The sequence below is a fragment of the Kogia breviceps genome, chromosome 14 (genome assembly GCF_026419965.1).
Source record: "Kogia breviceps isolate mKogBre1 chromosome 14, mKogBre1 haplotype 1, whole genome shotgun sequence".
In the NCBI taxonomy this organism is placed as follows: Eukaryota; Metazoa; Chordata; class Mammalia; order Artiodactyla; family Physeteridae; genus Kogia; species Kogia breviceps.
Genome location: NC_081323.1, coordinates 56107211 through 56123329, shown reverse-complemented (window position 1 = coordinate 56123329; position 16119 = coordinate 56107211). Strand labels below are relative to the sequence as shown.

General features: G+C 46.1%; 1 protein-coding gene across 1 annotated transcript in view; it reads left to right on the top strand.

The window, feature by feature from the left end:
- Positions 1 to 16119, top strand: part of ADCY9 (adenylate cyclase 9) — a 122654-nt gene that overhangs the window by 73985 nt on the left and 32550 nt on the right. Inside the window, exon 3 of the mRNA XM_059037423.2 lies at positions 3286 to 3476. Coding sequence (XP_058893406.1) covers positions 3286 to 3476 — 191 coding nt within the window. The remainder of the gene's footprint in view (positions 1 to 3285; positions 3477 to 16119) is intronic.

Here is a 16119-nt window from a genome sequence, read left to right as displayed (position 1 = left end):
CATCCCTCCACTCTCCCTGCAAAAGGTTCCCTTTCTGGAGTCCAGTTCATCGACTATTCTGGTGACACCCACAGCCTGACCACACTATCCCAGCCCCTGGTCCTGGTGACCTTCACTGGGCTGGCCTCTCCTCATCTTGTAGCCCTCAACGTGGAGGGGACTTCACCCAGGAGGCCTTCCCAAACCTCTGAGTCTTTGTGAGATACACCCTCCTGTGCTTCCTGGTCCTGGACCAGGTAGGTGTACCTACCTGCTGCCGAGATCCCCCTGCCGGAGCCACCCTGTACAGGGAGGATCACGGCTGCCATGTTCACACTTGTCCCCTCAGCACCTTCACAGTGCATGGTAAACAGAGGCACTTAATAAATGTTTGAGCAATGAGCAACAACTCAGTAGTCACAATTCAAAGCATCAATGACAAACCTAAGGGGTGCCCAACCAAGGTAGGCATCAGAGCCTGTGCTGCGGAGCTGGCTCCATGCCCAGGTGGAGGGCGCACTCCTGCCTGGAGAACTTGCTGCATCATCATCATGTATTCGTGGCCCTGCGGGGCTGCAGGCTCAGCCCTTTCTCTGCTGTAGTTGTCATGCCTCCAGGAAAGGCCTTCTTCACCTGCTCTTGCCCAAGGAGCCATACAGGGAGGGGATAAGTGGTTCCCTGACTGAGGACCCTTCCTGGGTTTGAGAGCTGACTGGGAGCAGGGCCCAGGGGTGCAGAGCCCTGGGCAGGGGAGCTCTGAGCTGCCGGCCTCCCCATGGGAATGCAGTTCTGGGGTCGGGGCCAGCTACAGACGCGACGGAAAACCTTCCCCTGCAGCCTCAGCTCGTCACCCCTGCAATCCAAAAAATGCCTTTCCTTTGTCTCTTCCCCAAGGCAGCCCCTGCAGCGGCTGTGGGTGCTCTCTGGGCCCCCCTCCCCACCTGCTGCAGGTGACTTACCTGCCACACCCGGGAGTTCGAGAGGGACTAGTTACAGCAGCTCCAGGGACCAGGCCTCTTCATGCCCTGGTTGGGTGAAGCCAGGGATGAGATGCCATGGCAGGTCAGAAATAGGGCTTTTGTCTCCTCAGCCCACAGAGCTTGTGTTTCTGACTCTCCCAAGGCGAAATGATAAAATCAGTTCAGTGTTTTCTGTAACAGAGTCTGAGAAATTCATGCAAAGCTGCTTTTACCCTTCCGTTGTATTCTAGTTCATGCGTCCCTTTCAAGTTTATACATGTAGCTAGTCAGAACTGTGATTGATCCTATACATAACTGTGATTGATCCTATATATCATTTGGGATGTATATTTTTGGTTGGAAAAAATACATGGATGTTCAGGACCTTAGTTAAGAGTGAGCATTTAACAATCTCCTTTGGGGTCAGTTAGCATCTAAAATTATTTATCTCAGTCTTTGGATCCCACCTGTGATTTGGCTACACTCCTGGATGTCTCTAGGTGTCCTGGGACTCTTGCCAAATTCTCTGAACAGTTGACCTAAAAACTTAAGCTATATAGTATTTTATAAGGAGGGAGGGAGAGGAAGAAAGATAAAGGGATGAAATGGTGGTTTAGTTATAAAATTATTAAGGATTACTGATTAAGTAGTCCAGGGTTATTTGCTTAATTAATTTTAGAGCATTTATTAAATATGTACTGAGTGTGAGAAACTGTGTGAATCCAGCAGTGTAGACACATGTCACCTCTTGATTGGGTCTCTCCATGATGGCTTTTCTTTTCTTTTAAATGTACTTTATTTTCTTAGGTAGCATATAGAGTCTTTTATTTTTTTAAGATTTTGTTTTGACATGGGCCATTTTTAAGTTCTTTATTCAATGTGTTACAATATTGCTTCTGTTTTATGTTTTGGTTTTTTGGCCACATGGCATGTGCGATCTTAGCTCCCCGATCAGGGATGGAACCCACACCCCCTGCATTGGAAGGCGAAGTCTTAACCACTGGACCGCCAGGGAAGTACCATGATGGCTTTTCTCTACCACCTTCTGCTGAAGCTTAAACTCCTTAAGATGGGAATCCTGCTTTGTTTTGATTTTATTCTCTGTGTACAGCATACACCAGGCCTAAAATAAATGTTTATTGAATAAATCACATTGTCACTCCCTTTCATAAATTCATAGTCTGGTTAAATTCCAGTAAGGACTAACAATGGATTTCTTTAAATAAGGCTTGCTTCTTTTTCAGAAAGCCCTTGAGTTCCATCTGGAAAAGCTGCTCCTTACTCCCCTCCCAGCAGATAGTCCTGTACACCAGGATCAGGGCCCAGCCCACCTGTTACAGCTCCTTAACACTATAGCATATATTGTTACTTCAGCCTTTAATGGGGATTGTAAAGTTGTAGGTTAATAGTCCATTTAACCAACTTTTTTTTACAGTGGGGATTTTGTGAGAATAAAATTCACGTAGACTACAGCTTGACAAAAAGCTGATGTTCTGGGACTTCCCTGGTGGCGCAGTGGATAAGACTCCGCACTCCCAGTGCAAGGGGCCTGGGTTCAATCCCTGGTCAGGGAACTAGATCCCACATGCATGCCACAACTAAGAGTTTGAGTGCCACAACTAAGGAGCTGGTGAGCTGCAACTAAGGAGCCCTGGAGCTGCAACTAAGGAGCCCACATTCTGCAACTAAGGAGCTGGCGAGCCACAACTAAGGAGTCCACCGGCCACAACTAAGACCTGGTGCAACCAAATAAATATTTTTTTAAAAAATAAAGCTGATGTTCCTGCCGTGTGAATGTTTGGATCCAACAGAAAAGAGATACTTGATAAGTCTGAATTGAGGGAGGGCTTAGTTCCCCCGCTGGTGCACATTCTCGTCTCCCTTTTCATTGTGGTTGCCAGTCCCTGACCTAGCTAACATGGTCTGTAGTCACCCTCACATCTAGACTGACCATTATGAATGTCGGCGACTGGTATTTACAGATAGAAACAAACCCAAGAAATGTATAGGGTCTGCACTCAGTGGTCTCTGCTGCTGTCAGAAAGAGGCCACGTGACCCTTCCAAGGAAGGACTTTTAAACCCTTGTTTCAGCCCCAGAAGATGAAGCGTGCAGCCTCCATTCAGAGAAAACACAGCGTGAATACATGGTGTGTTTTGGAGGCAGCCGTTCTCCCTGAGGCTGCGCGTCTCTGGAAAGGTCATGGGAGTATTAGTAAAATATGACCTATTCTCATTTTCACTTTACTCTCAACTTTCTAGGAGCGTGTCCTGCGTAGAGAGCAAGACGGAGCTGCGTTTCGACCAACGCTGGTGTCCACCTGTGCTGACTGTAATTTTTATCCATAGGTTTGAAGACATACCTGATAGCGGGTCAGAGAGCGAAGGAGCCTCATTGCAGCTGTTCAGAGGCCTTGCTTTCTGGCTTTGAGGTCATTGACGGCTCACGGGTGTCCTCAGGCCCTAGGGGACAGGGGACAGCATCGCCAGGGAGTGTCAGTGACTTGGCGCAGACTGTCAAAACCTTTGATAACCTTAAGGTTAGTTTTTTTTTTTTTTTCCCTACTTCTAAAACTTGATACTAATTCTGCAGTAGAACATGTGAAATAATAAACAGCCTTCGGGTCTGTGGCAGACGACTTGGAATGCCCTTCCATTTGGTTTTTATGATTTTTAAATTTAGTATAAAGTTAGCAGCATTTTGCATTTTTAATATCTTTGCTTTTTTGACATATGCACCTCCGTTTTCTTTCTAAACTGCATAGAGTTGCTTCTCACTTGAGTTACTATTTTCTTTTTCTGCAACCTATGATGTCTTTTGGGATTTCTGAAAGCTAACAATAAATGATAAGAGGAAAGGTGATTCTCCCAGCATCTTGCTTGGAGGACTAGTTTGTATCTTATTTCAGAGACCACTTTCTCAAATACTCAAACATCTCTTGAAATTCAGTATTTTATGATTATTTTAAATCTTGTTGGTGTGGGTGAATCTTGTGCTGTAGCTCATTGGAAGAGTGCAGGCTTGCCAAGAACATTATAATATTTCATCACTGGAACAGAGGTCTCCTGGTGGGCTGCATATTGAGTGCATTTCTGTCCCAATAAACTACCAGGGAATTAACATGATGGACCCTGGGCATGCGAAATCACTCTGGCATGTGACTTGTTCCTCAGATTTCACATTTGATTTAGTTCCCCCACTGATAACTCTTGTTTATTTTTACAGTTTAAATATTTGCCGTTTCCTTTTTTTTTTTTTTTTTTTTTAAAGAAAGAGACAGTTAAAACAGTTCCACATCACTGTTTTGTGCTCTTAAATAACACAGTGATGTTTGGTCAGGACAATGGCCTATTGGTATGGCTGTAATCCAGTACATTCCTGCCTATCCACATCATTAACAGTTGAAAGCTTGTGATCTTGGTACTTCAGCTGAAGGCATCATAATGTGGCACTCGGCTGCAGTGTCCAGATTATTTCACTGTGTTGGACTTCATGGTGTCTCTCATCCAGGCACTGTGTGCGGTTCCTGTGTTCAGGTTTGTGGACAGCACACACATATCGTTTTCATCGTGTGCTTTGTTCACTTAGTGCAGGGTTTCTCAGCCTCAACACCATCAACATGTTGGGCCAGAGAACTGTTTGTGGAGGGGACATCCTGTGCATGGTGGGATGTTGAGCAGCATCCCTGGCCTACACCCACTAGATGCCAGTAGCACCCTCTCTTACCAGTGTGACAACCAAGGTCTCCAGACATGACCCAATGGCCCCTAGTGGGGAAGGGTAAACTCACACCTGTTGAGGATAGGGTATTTGACCCTGTCCTTCCCCGTGCTCTCTGGCACACGCATAACAGCGCATGTAGCTGAAATTTCCTTAATGCTTGCACTCTTTGCCCGGGCTGCTGTCTTGCAGGAGTCAGAAAGAGAAGCCCCCTGCTCACAGGCTACCACCAAACACGGGCCGGGAAGAGCTAGGTGGGGAGGGGAACAAAAACGTGGCTTCCAAATACGGCCTTATTATTTGGGGAGAAATTGTTTCCTCAGGCTTCTAACTGAGCTGTAGTCAAGTAGAGAAATAGAGCTCAAAGCCAAAAATAAATGTTTTGCTGTATTTGCATGCCACTTTAGGTGATGTGTGTGTGTTTTTCTATCCATGAGGGCGTGTGCCCTTGAGGACCTCACTGTATCACACACCTGCAGTGTTAATGACAGGCACTCTGTGCTAAATTGCCTTAAGAAGGTTTTCTCTCCCCCCACCCCCCGGTGGAACATTTCTTGTTCTAGTCGTAAACCTATTTATATATTTATTTGTTTTTGATCTGGTTGGGCAAAAACTATTTAGCATACTCTATTGCCATGTATAAATTTTCCAAATAATCTTGTGATCTATGAAGTTAACTGTGTTTACCAAAAGGAATTTGAGAAAAAAAAAAAAGGATCTTTCTGCTCCTTCCAGGAGGGAAAGATGAGTGGATGTGAAGTATAATTTTGGGGGTGTTTTGATGGTGTTTGGGGGATAACAGGACATCTGAGATGAGGGATGCCTCTGAAGCATAGGGTTCCTGGGATTCACAGTTGGAGTGGAAGGAGCATGAGGAGATAGGAGGCCCGGTCTCCATGCCAGACTTTGCCACTTGGGGTCCCTCCTCACAACCCTGCTCTGGGCCCTGGTTCCTGGGTGCAGGTCGGGCCAGGGCAGGCGGCTGAGAGGCATAAGCACCGGGGAACCAAGTGAATTGCTATGAACTGTCATCCTAGACTTGAAAGGCAGAAAACTGAGGTCTCCTTTAAAGATTACATAGATTATAATCTGACATACAAGGCCTTCCCTCAAGTAATAGTTTTTTAACAATACAAAAGTGAAATCGCAGTCTCTTGCTCCAGGTTCTTTGAGGAGATTTATCCCACAGGTGTGTTGGTGGCTCATGTGTGCCACTGGTTTGTTGTTCCATGTTGTCTGCACCACGGTGAGCTGTTCTGATTCGCTGGATCACAGACGAGTTCTTCCTCTTCCTTTCCCAGGATCTGTTGACTCTTTCTGTCAACAGACTTCTTTCCCTTTGTTGCTGCTGCTGCTGCAGCCAACAAACGTTGACTCCCATGGGGATTTCTGTCTCCCCACATCTCCCTCCTCCCCCTGCCCAGTGCTAGAAGCCCTGACCAGTGTAAGAGGCCTGGTCTAAGGAGGATTCCCCAAGTAGGTTCCCTTGAACAGAAGTTTCTCAGGATGGAAATGGGTGTCCATTACAGAAAAAGTGTTCTGTGTTCAAGTCAATATGGGTTAAACAACACTGAAAGGGTTTCTTTACTGCAGGCCTTCTCAGAGCCTTTAACATGCTAACATGCATGGATAGGTCTCCAGAGAGGGAAGTGGTATGCAGCATTCTCTGGCCTCTTGACCAAAGATTTCTTCTTTCAAGCTGTACCTTTTGGGGGTGTGCTTATCTAGTGGAAGGAGTTTTGTAACCAAGCAAAAGGGCTCTTTTGCCCACAGTGCAGAAAGCCTAACTCTGACAGTGGGTGTCTGCAGCAAAGTCAGGGTTTATTTGCAGGGCACCAAGCAAAGGAGTGGGAGACAAGCCTCAGATCCACTCCAGCTTGATCTTTGAGTTAAAGGGGGCAAGAACAGTGAAGCTGGGATTAATCATCGTATTGTGACATTTCTGTGACATTTCTTAATCGTAGTTTTGGGAGTCAGGATGTCTCTGGTTTACGATTCTCAGGCCAGGTGGTCCATGGATCGGGGGGTCTGTTGCTCATCTTGCCCTGGAGAAACAACCTGAGTTTGTACCTTAACAGTGATATCGACAACAGCACTTTAGTGCATTAGCGATGTTATTGACGATAGCCATCTTAGTCACCTGACTCTGGCCGAGGAGTGTTTAGTTAGCACAGAGTTGAGGTTAGAGGGGACGAGAAAGAGAATAAAGTTTGGGACAGAGAGATCAATCATAAACTCGGCAGGAGAACTCGGTTTTAGAGGGCCTTGGTTTCCTTAATTCCTTGAAAGAACCAAGGAATTAGAGGAAAGGTATTCTGTAAATTCTCATCAAGTGAATCCATGGAGGCTTGGTTCTGTTGCTCTTGCCTGCAGTGCGATCGCTTCCCCGTCCCCATAAACTCCCCTCTTCTCTCACTGTGCAGCTTCCTTAGTTTACTGTGACTCCTCTAGCTAGTGATGCCGCCACACCATCTCTAAAGCCTTAATTCAGTTAGTCTGTACCGCTTGGTTATAACATACGCAACCTGAAATACTTGCTTATGTTTCTTACGCCCCTTTCTCTGATCTATTTGAATGCAGGGCCCGTTTGTTACATAACTTAAGTTTTTCCGAAGGGTCCTGCATGGTGCCTGGCATGTAGTAGATAATTGCGACTTTCTTTTGGCTTATGTTTTTAGTTTTTTAATGACATGCAGAGACATGTAGCTCTGCAGAGTTAGACTGAGGGCTGAACTGGAAGCCTGGGCAGAACCAAGGTGATACCCATGAAGCACTTGTTTTCTGCTCCTGGCACACGTACCCTGTGTGTCTGTAAGTTATCTCCCAGTTCACAGCTGGACAATTGCCACCTGATATTTCATAAATAGTCTGAGTACTATGATGACCTGCTAAGAAGCAGTAGTGATGGCAGAGGTCAAGGGCTTTGGCCTTGATGTCATACGTCAGAGGGAACCCTTCACACCTAAGCCTTGACTTCTTGAGTGGCTGCTCGTGAGAGCTGCTCCTCAAGAAGGACCTGACGTCATATACTAGGGGGAGGGGAATCCCACCAGAACGGTGGCACTCAGCTCTCTGGGCTGAGCTGCAGAGGTACCAGAGGGTTTGGGGTGAGGAGGCAAGAAGGGAGCCAAGGAAAGAGACAAGGCCTTGCCACGTCAGTGTCATGGAAGGTGGCTTGGGTGCCTCGGAAAGGCTGGAACCTAAAGCTGAGGATCCATCACAAAGCCTTGGCTTTGGGATTGAACAGGTCACCTCGTGGCTGTAAGCCACAGGGAAATGGCAATTTCTCAGGGCTGTCATGAAGATTAACTGAAGTCACGCTGCGAATGCTGGGGTTGGAGAAGCTCAGCTGACCCTGGAGTGCACTTTCACTCAGTCCGCATGGAGTGGTGTATGCTGACCGCAGAAGGAGCAGGGAGGACAGGAGCAGGTGGAGGCGCTGTTTGGTTCGCCCACAAGGAGTCACTGAGTCTCTCGGGAAGGTCCCTGTTTGCGCTGAGCTGAAGGGGGTCCTTCAGTTGTTGCAGCTAATCGTTGCTGTAAGGGATGTAGCCACGGCACACGTGCAACCTGTTTTGTGTGGCCCCAGCCCTGCTGTGGTGTCTGCTGCTCATTTATCATGAAACCTGTGGGTGACGGATGGAGGGAGACTGCGCATGCCAATAAAAATAGCCAGGCTGACATGTTTGCAAAGAGCAAAGAAATGCAAACCAAAGATGTGGATGGTGTTTTATCACATCCATCCTAATCATTGAACCACATGAGCTGTGAGAGCATCTTATGTCATCCCTGAAAGACCTCCCTGGGATGCACCTGCTTGGCTAGTCTTTTGCCTTAATCCCTTATTCAGAAGCCAGAGCATGTGCTCATGGGGTGTTTCTCCCTGTTTACAGTTGGTAATGAGGCTGATAAAGTGGATTCACCCACGTGGGGGGATTCAGAGAGGGCCTGTCCTATCTCACAAGGTTTATACTTTCCCTTTGGGGTCACTTGCCCTAGGAACACCCTTCTGTGACTAAGTCACTATGGCTTTTTAAATGATTCTAAGAAAATGATCACTTCTATTATCTCCTTGTTATTTGTATGTAAAATCATTATGAATGGGCTTAGTCAGTTCAGTTTGAGGAAGTGAGGGCCTTTTACTTTATTATAGATGGAAAAAGTAATAGATTTCTATTTCTCTCTCTCTCTCCCTCTGTGTGTGTGTGTGTGTGTGTGTGCACGTGTGTAGTTTAGACATTAAGTATTTATTGTAAATAGTTGTCTGAGTTGATAGTGATGATGGTTGATGGTTGCACAATTCTGTGACTATACTAAAAACTATTGAATTATAGACTTTAGATAGTGAGTTGCATGGTACGTGAATTATATCCATAAAGCTGCAACACAAATAAGTAAATAGTAATCTGAAGGCTGGCTCTGAAATTTGGATGTAAAGTAAGTTTTTTTAAAAAGGACTTTTCAAGTTGTGTCTATATTTTGAGAGGTGTGTGTGTTTCCTTCAATTAGGAGGAAGCACATCACGTATAAATTGACAACTCTTCCTTATAGAAGAATTCCAGCTAATAGATTGTAGAAGGAGTGAGAGAAAGAAAAATCACCTTTAGAGCATCACAGTAATAAGTGCTACAGACAAGATCCATCACTGAATTCTAAAATCAGCAGATAGAAGTTTAAGGAGAAACAGGACATTTGCATAGCGTCCAAGCATCTCCCCTTAGATATTTATTCATTTTAAAGGGAAGAATAGTTAGGGAGTTCCCTGGTGGTTAGGATTCCGGGCTTATACTGCCATGGCCCAGGGTTCAATGCCTGGTGAGGGAACTGAGATCCCACAAGCCATGCGGCACAGCCAAAAAATAAAGGGAAGAATAGTAACTCAACAGTGGAAAACCTAGCAGGGCCCACCTTCACCAAATGATGATGGTTAGCATCACAATTAAGAAAACCAGCGGTATCATGTACCACCCCCCACCCAGTGTTACATGCAGAGAAGGGCATATCACCTCTGTGGGTTTCTTCCCTCAAATCCTAAACCTCAGTCAACTCGTGAGAAAACATTAGACAAATCCAAATTCAAGGACATTTTACAAAATACCTAACCAGAACACTTCAAAAATGTCCCAGACTGGAGGAGACTAAATGTGCTTGGGATCCCGGAACAGGAAAAGGACATCTGAGTAAAATCTGCAGCGTGGTTAATAGTACCGTGCCAGTGTTAATCTTTTAGTTTTGGTAACTGGACCACGGTTCATATAAGATGCTAAGTAATATTAGGGGAAGCTGGGGTGGATGTATGGGGACTCTCTGAACTGTCTTTCCCACTCTGTTTAAGTCTAAACTTGTTTCAAAATAAAACATTTTAATACATATGTATAAAATATTGTGTTTATATTATTTTTATGTAATATAAATATAGTTTTTATTGTTATATATTACGTGTGAATTGAAATGGAAAGGTTAGTCCAGCTCATTTAATTGACATCATCAGGTAGTAAACTACTGCACATGAAATAAATTTCCCCAAATACCAAATATCTTCTTCCTTTGACTTTCTGATGGAACTTTACCACACCACTGTGACACTTTTCTTGCCTTATCAGCCTCGATTATTAAACTCACTTAGGTCACTTAGGGCTCAGGAATCTGAGGTTTCAGTGGTTCTACACTCTGTGGCTTAGAAATTTTGCTCCTGGTTTTTACAGGTGTGTGTTTTGTTTGTTTGTTTGTTTGTTTGTTTTTTGTTTGTTTGTTTGTTGTTTTGCCTCCAGTATTCGCAGGCTGTCCACTTTTCTGTTCCTATCGCTTCTGGATGCCTTTCTTTTTCTGTAATAATTACCGTTTCTATTTTCCTCTAATATCCGTCTTCTACTTTCCTCTAGGATTTTGTTAGCAGAAATCATCTATTTGGGAGTGTGAATGCCTGTGCCAATCCTCTAGCTTGGAGAGGGTGCCTGGCCTGCCTGTGGCAGGTCACAGCCAGGGTGGCCTCTGCCTCGCACGGCAGGCTGTCCCTGTTCACGCAGAGATGTCACACATGTGGTTGGGGTCAAGGGCGTTGTCCTCCTGCCATTCTCTAACTGTGACTCTGGGCAGTCCCTTTACTCTATGCCTCAGTTCCCTCTTATGTAAAATAGGCTACTCACAATGTCTGTTTCCTGGGTGCTTTTGAGGACTAAACAAAGTAATACAGGAAAGAGCTTAGAACTCAGAATGGGCCTCAGTAGGTCATATGTCCTCTGGCTACTTGCTCCTGTCTGCCATGTTCAACCTGGGTTTTGAGTTTGGGAAGCAAGGGATGCTCCTCCTAGTCTGAGGACAGCTCGCTCAGTAGTCATGTTCAGCAGACTGACTAGGCAAAGCAGGACTTTTCTGATGTTTCCTCGTTTCTCAGAAAAGAGGTTTCCCTGCTCCCTCCCTTGACAGTTATGAAAAAAGGACAGCTGTTGGCTTAGAAGTGATTTATCTTGTGAAGAGAAATAGCCTTGAAGAAAAAACTATATAGCTCAGTGCCATGTATTCTGAAGAGGATGTAGGGTGGATGTGTTGAAATGTGTTAAAAACAAATGCAAAGGCACCCAAGCATGTTAGAGAAATCATTATAAATCTTCCCTCCAGAGCCCACATCCGAGATGGGGGCAAGTGTGGGTAATCCGGGAAGATGAAGAGTTTGCTCCTGGCTGTTCTCCAGGGGATCTCGGGTTTCCCAGGCAACAGCCAGCACACTCCTTGGCTCGGAGAGTCCTCTGTCCTGGAGACCTTAGCTGGTCTTGGTGAAGCTCCCTTGGTGCCAGTGTCCAGTGGTGCCACTTAAAGGAACCAGGAGGTGACCATAACTGCTTGGGTCACTTCAGGGGAACAAGGCAGAGGAGATCAAAGTGCCAGGGTTATTCCTGGGTCCTCTTTGTGCCAGGAAAGGAGGCCAGAGAGAGGCTGCATGGTTGTCAGGGGCCAGGAGCCCCGCAGCCTGACCCCCGCTGTTGACAGTCTCTTCTGCCTTGCAGCATCAATATGAGGATTAATGGAGATCAGGTGCACGAGACCGTGGGCATGGCGTGGATAAGGACCTGACAGTGTTCGTTGGCACGTCCTGGACACTGAGGTGTTTCCACATCATGGCAGCCGCTATCATTAGAACAGTAGCTTTGACCCACTGTGCCTGCAGAGGGGTTGCCCTGCAAGTCAGTTGCTCAGTTTGGGCGTACCCCCCAGAGTCCCCAGAATCTGAACCCCTTTTCCTGGTAAGGGCTTCTTGGGGTCTGAGATGACAGCAGCTGCTCAGGGGGAGAGACGGGCCTTTAATGGGTTGGCAAACATTTCAGAGGTATCTGCTTGACAAAAACCAGTATGTGAGACATTTTAACCTGATTAAAACGAAGCTGGAAAATAGTTAAAGGAAAGTTGCTGGGGGGAGGGGGTGGACAAACCCACCCACCATCCCACCGTTGCTTGGCGGGACCCCCGTGGAGCACAAGAGGCTCCCCCTACAGATCGAGGGAATGTCGAGATATGAGAAAGTTTCCATCAGGGCAGACAGATTTCTCTAAGGTTTTTGTTTCATTTGTTTTTAAGTCAGAATCATTACATTTTCCCCCAGAAAAGGAAAGTAGCTGAGGAAGAAACAAAATGACAAAGAGCCACATCTTCACAGTACAACGAAATGATCTGCTGCTGGGTCCCTGTGCTGCAGGAACCACCCTGCCACAGGAGGGCCTGGGTTCACAGCTGGCATCCTCCTCAACCCCTGGGTCCCCACTCCCTGGATGAAGCTGCTGTGAGTGTGCAGAGTGAGCACGGTACAGACCATTAGGAGTCCTGCTCACGGATCCTGCTCTACACTTGATGTGTGACCCTGGTGAGCCCCGGAGCTCCCTGAGCAGTCTCCTAGACCGTTGTGAGCATCCGGGCTCCGACAACACACGTCCTTGCTCCCTGAAGTTCTTTTGTGGGCAGCTCTGCGGGACGTGCATTAGAATGGGGTACAGGCCCTGCAGCCTCTGTTTGCCGAAAGGGTGTAGCCTTGAGCTGCTTATCTGTGAAGAGCCCTGCCCCTGGCCTCCTGAGGTCAGCCCGGTCCCCACGGGCAGTCCCAGTCCCCACTGGCCCTCCCACGCCTTCCTTCACAGCCAAGACTTTTCAGAGAGGGAATGCAGTGTCTGACTGGGGTGGCCTTGACTCCTCTCCAGGGACTCCTTTGCAGCGGGTGTATGCTCTCTGGTGTCCGATAGGTTTGAGAGTCACTTTTGCATATTTGTGGCTCTAAATGCATGAAACATCATCCATATGCAAAGTCAGCACACTGTGAGGAATTCCTAAGAAGCAGATGGCCTGTTCTTCAAGTGCATTAGGTGTAGTTGAGGAGAGGAAGATACTTAGGAGCAAGCTGATGCCAAGAGATGCCTGAAAACACAGGGCTGGGCAAGAGCAGATGCCCAGTGCCTGTCCAGTCTGTGATCAAGGACTTTAAATGATCGTATGCACCGGCTTCAGAACCAGAGAGAATAGTGACCAGATGTTTCAGTGTTAAGGACCAGTGTTTACTGAGCACTCCCCAACACTGCAGGCGTGTGTGGAGCCAAGTGTGGTCAAATGCACGCACGCTCACACACGCAAGCCCTCACCCATGGCAGACATGACCAACCCCCATGGGTCCCCTCCCTCGGGGCTAGGACGAGGCCTCATCATCCTTCTCAGTTCAGCATTCTAGGAGGTCAATGCCTTGGGATTAGAGCTGATCTAAAATACCTCTGACCGGCCTTACATGTGTCTCCTCATTCTGCCCTTATGATACAATCCCATTTAACAAAGGAGAAAACTGAGGCTCAGAGAGATTCCCATACTATTAAGTGGTAGAACCAGGATTCAGTCCATGACAGTCTGATTTCAAAGCCAGTGCCTTTAATCACTGTGTTACACTTGTTCTCTAGACTTAAAGTTTGAAAAGTGGTCAGAGAGGGCTTCCTTGGTGGCACAGTGGTTAAGAATCCACCTGCCAATGCAGAGGTCACCAGTTCGAACCCTGGTCCGGGAAGATCTCACACGCTGCGGAGCGACTAAGGCCGTGCACTTCAGCTACTGAGCCTGTGCTCTAGAGCCCGTGAACCACAACTACTGAGCCCACGTGCCACAACTACTGAAGCCTGTGCGCCTAGAGCCCATGCTCCACAACAAGCGAAGCCACCTCAATGAGAAGCCTGCACACCACCAACAAAGAGTAGCCCCTGCTCACCGCAACTAGAGGAAGCTTGTGCGCAGCAACGAAGATCTAACACAGCCAAAAATAAAATAAATAAATAAAGACTTAAAAAAAAAGAAAAGAAAAGAAAAGTGGTCAGAGAATCTGTTCACTATTCCATCGTGTCTTTACGAGATTGGTGACAGACCCTGGAGCCTAAGGGTTTGTCTCAGAGGGTCTCAACCCTCCACACCCCCCCTGCTGCTCCAGGCTGTATCCATCCTACCCCTGGGCCATCAGTTGGCCCCTGAAAAGGCTGTGTTCCCCTAGAGAAGCAAGCCTGCCACTGCTACCACCACCAAAGCCATTTACACACACACACATACCTGCTAGGCAGGACCTTGGGAATCTTGCTGGCCTGTCATGGGGACACATGCACTTTTTTCTGGGGGTGTGGGGGTCACTTCATGTGTGTGGTAGTGGATTTTTTTTTCCATTTGAGAGGATCATTGGCCCCATTGGCAACATGTTCTGAAGTTTAACTCAGTCAATACCAAGAGGTGCTTTAAGATAATTTTACTGTATACCATTGACAGTTAGAGCATCTTGCCCCTGTTAATAATGCCAGTTTTTTCCGAGCTACAAGCAGATTTTACCTAGGTACTGCTGTTTGCTTGGACATGATACTCCCTGATTTGGCCAGCTCTTTTGGCACGTATATTTTCACTTCTTGAATGAATATGAGCATTCGAATTTAATGGGTGCATTGCATCAGATTCCCCAATAACACAACTCTTTAGAATCTTTATTTCTTTTATTGAATACAGTACAGGCCTGAAATCTAACTTAGTATGTGATCTGGGTTATATCCTTGCCCTAAGGCACTAAGTGACATTTATTTTATTTAAATTTTATTATTTAAAATTTCTGAAATAGTATCTAGCCTCCTACAGTGTATTCCAGTGCTTAACGATTCTTATGGTAGGAAATTGTTTTTGAAACCTAATAAGTCTGTCTTCTCCCCTGGATGCTGTCAATTGCTATCTCAGTGGTGGTTGATCAGATCAGATCATATTAATAATAAGAGTACATTTATTAAGGATACACTGAGAGCCAGGAATGCTAGGCTTTCTACATGCGTATTCATAAATACTTACAATATGTCTTCAAGAAAAGTGTTTTCACTCTCATTTCACACAGGAGAGAACCGAGGTGAGGGATTTGAACAGGGGTCTCCCAACAAGTAAGGAATTGAGGATTTGAACCCTGGTTTGTGAGAAATGAAAGCCTTGCCCTTTCTGCTATCCCTGGTGGTACTTTTTTTTGGTATTGAAGTATAGTTGCTGTACAATATTATATAAGTTACAGAAGTACAATATAGTGATGGACAATTTTTAAAGGTTATGCTCCATTTGTAGTTATTGTAAACTACTGTCTATATTCCCTGTGTTGTACTGTATGTGGCAGTGTTGAGTCTTGCCTGTCTTTTCTAGGTCAGCTAATTCCCGCAAATGAATAAGAAGGGCTAGGTCTGTAAGCTCGTCCCTCCGATTGTCCTGCTTTATGAGAACAGCTTCGCTTAGTGTTTGAGTGTGGGTTGGCGGCTAGTTTCTTTAACAACAGCTTTATTGAGTTATAATCCACCCTTTAAGAGTGTATAATTCGGTGGTTTTTAGTATGTTTGAAAGGTTGTACAACCATCACCATGGTCAGAACATTTTCATCACCCCAAAAAGAAATCCCACACCGGTTAGAGTCACTCCCCATTCCCTTGTGTCCCTCACCACTGGCAACCACTAATCTCCTTTCTGTCCCTGTGGATTTGCCTTTTGTGGATATTTTATACAGATGGAATCCCACCATATGTGGCCTTTTGTGTCTGGCTTCTTTCACTGAACGAGTTTTCAAGGTTCATCTATGTTGTCATGTGTGTCAGTGCTTCATCCCTTTAGATAGCTGAGTAATATTTCGTTCCGTAGATATACCCCATTTTGTTGATCCATTCATCTGCTGATGGACATCTGAGTTGTTTCTACTAAAAGTAGAAGCTGTTAGGGCACATTCACGTATAGGTCTTTGTGTGGTTTGTTTTCCATTGTCATGCTGCCAGTTCTTTTTTTTTTTTTGGCTGCACTGGGTCTTTGCTGCTGTGCACAGGCGTTCTCTAAGTGTGGCGAGTGGGTGCTACTCTTCATTGCGGTGCGTGGGCTTCTCATTGCCGTGGCTTCTCTTTGTGGCAGAGCACGGGCTCTAGGCACGTGGGCTTCAGGAGTTCTGGTGCGTGGGC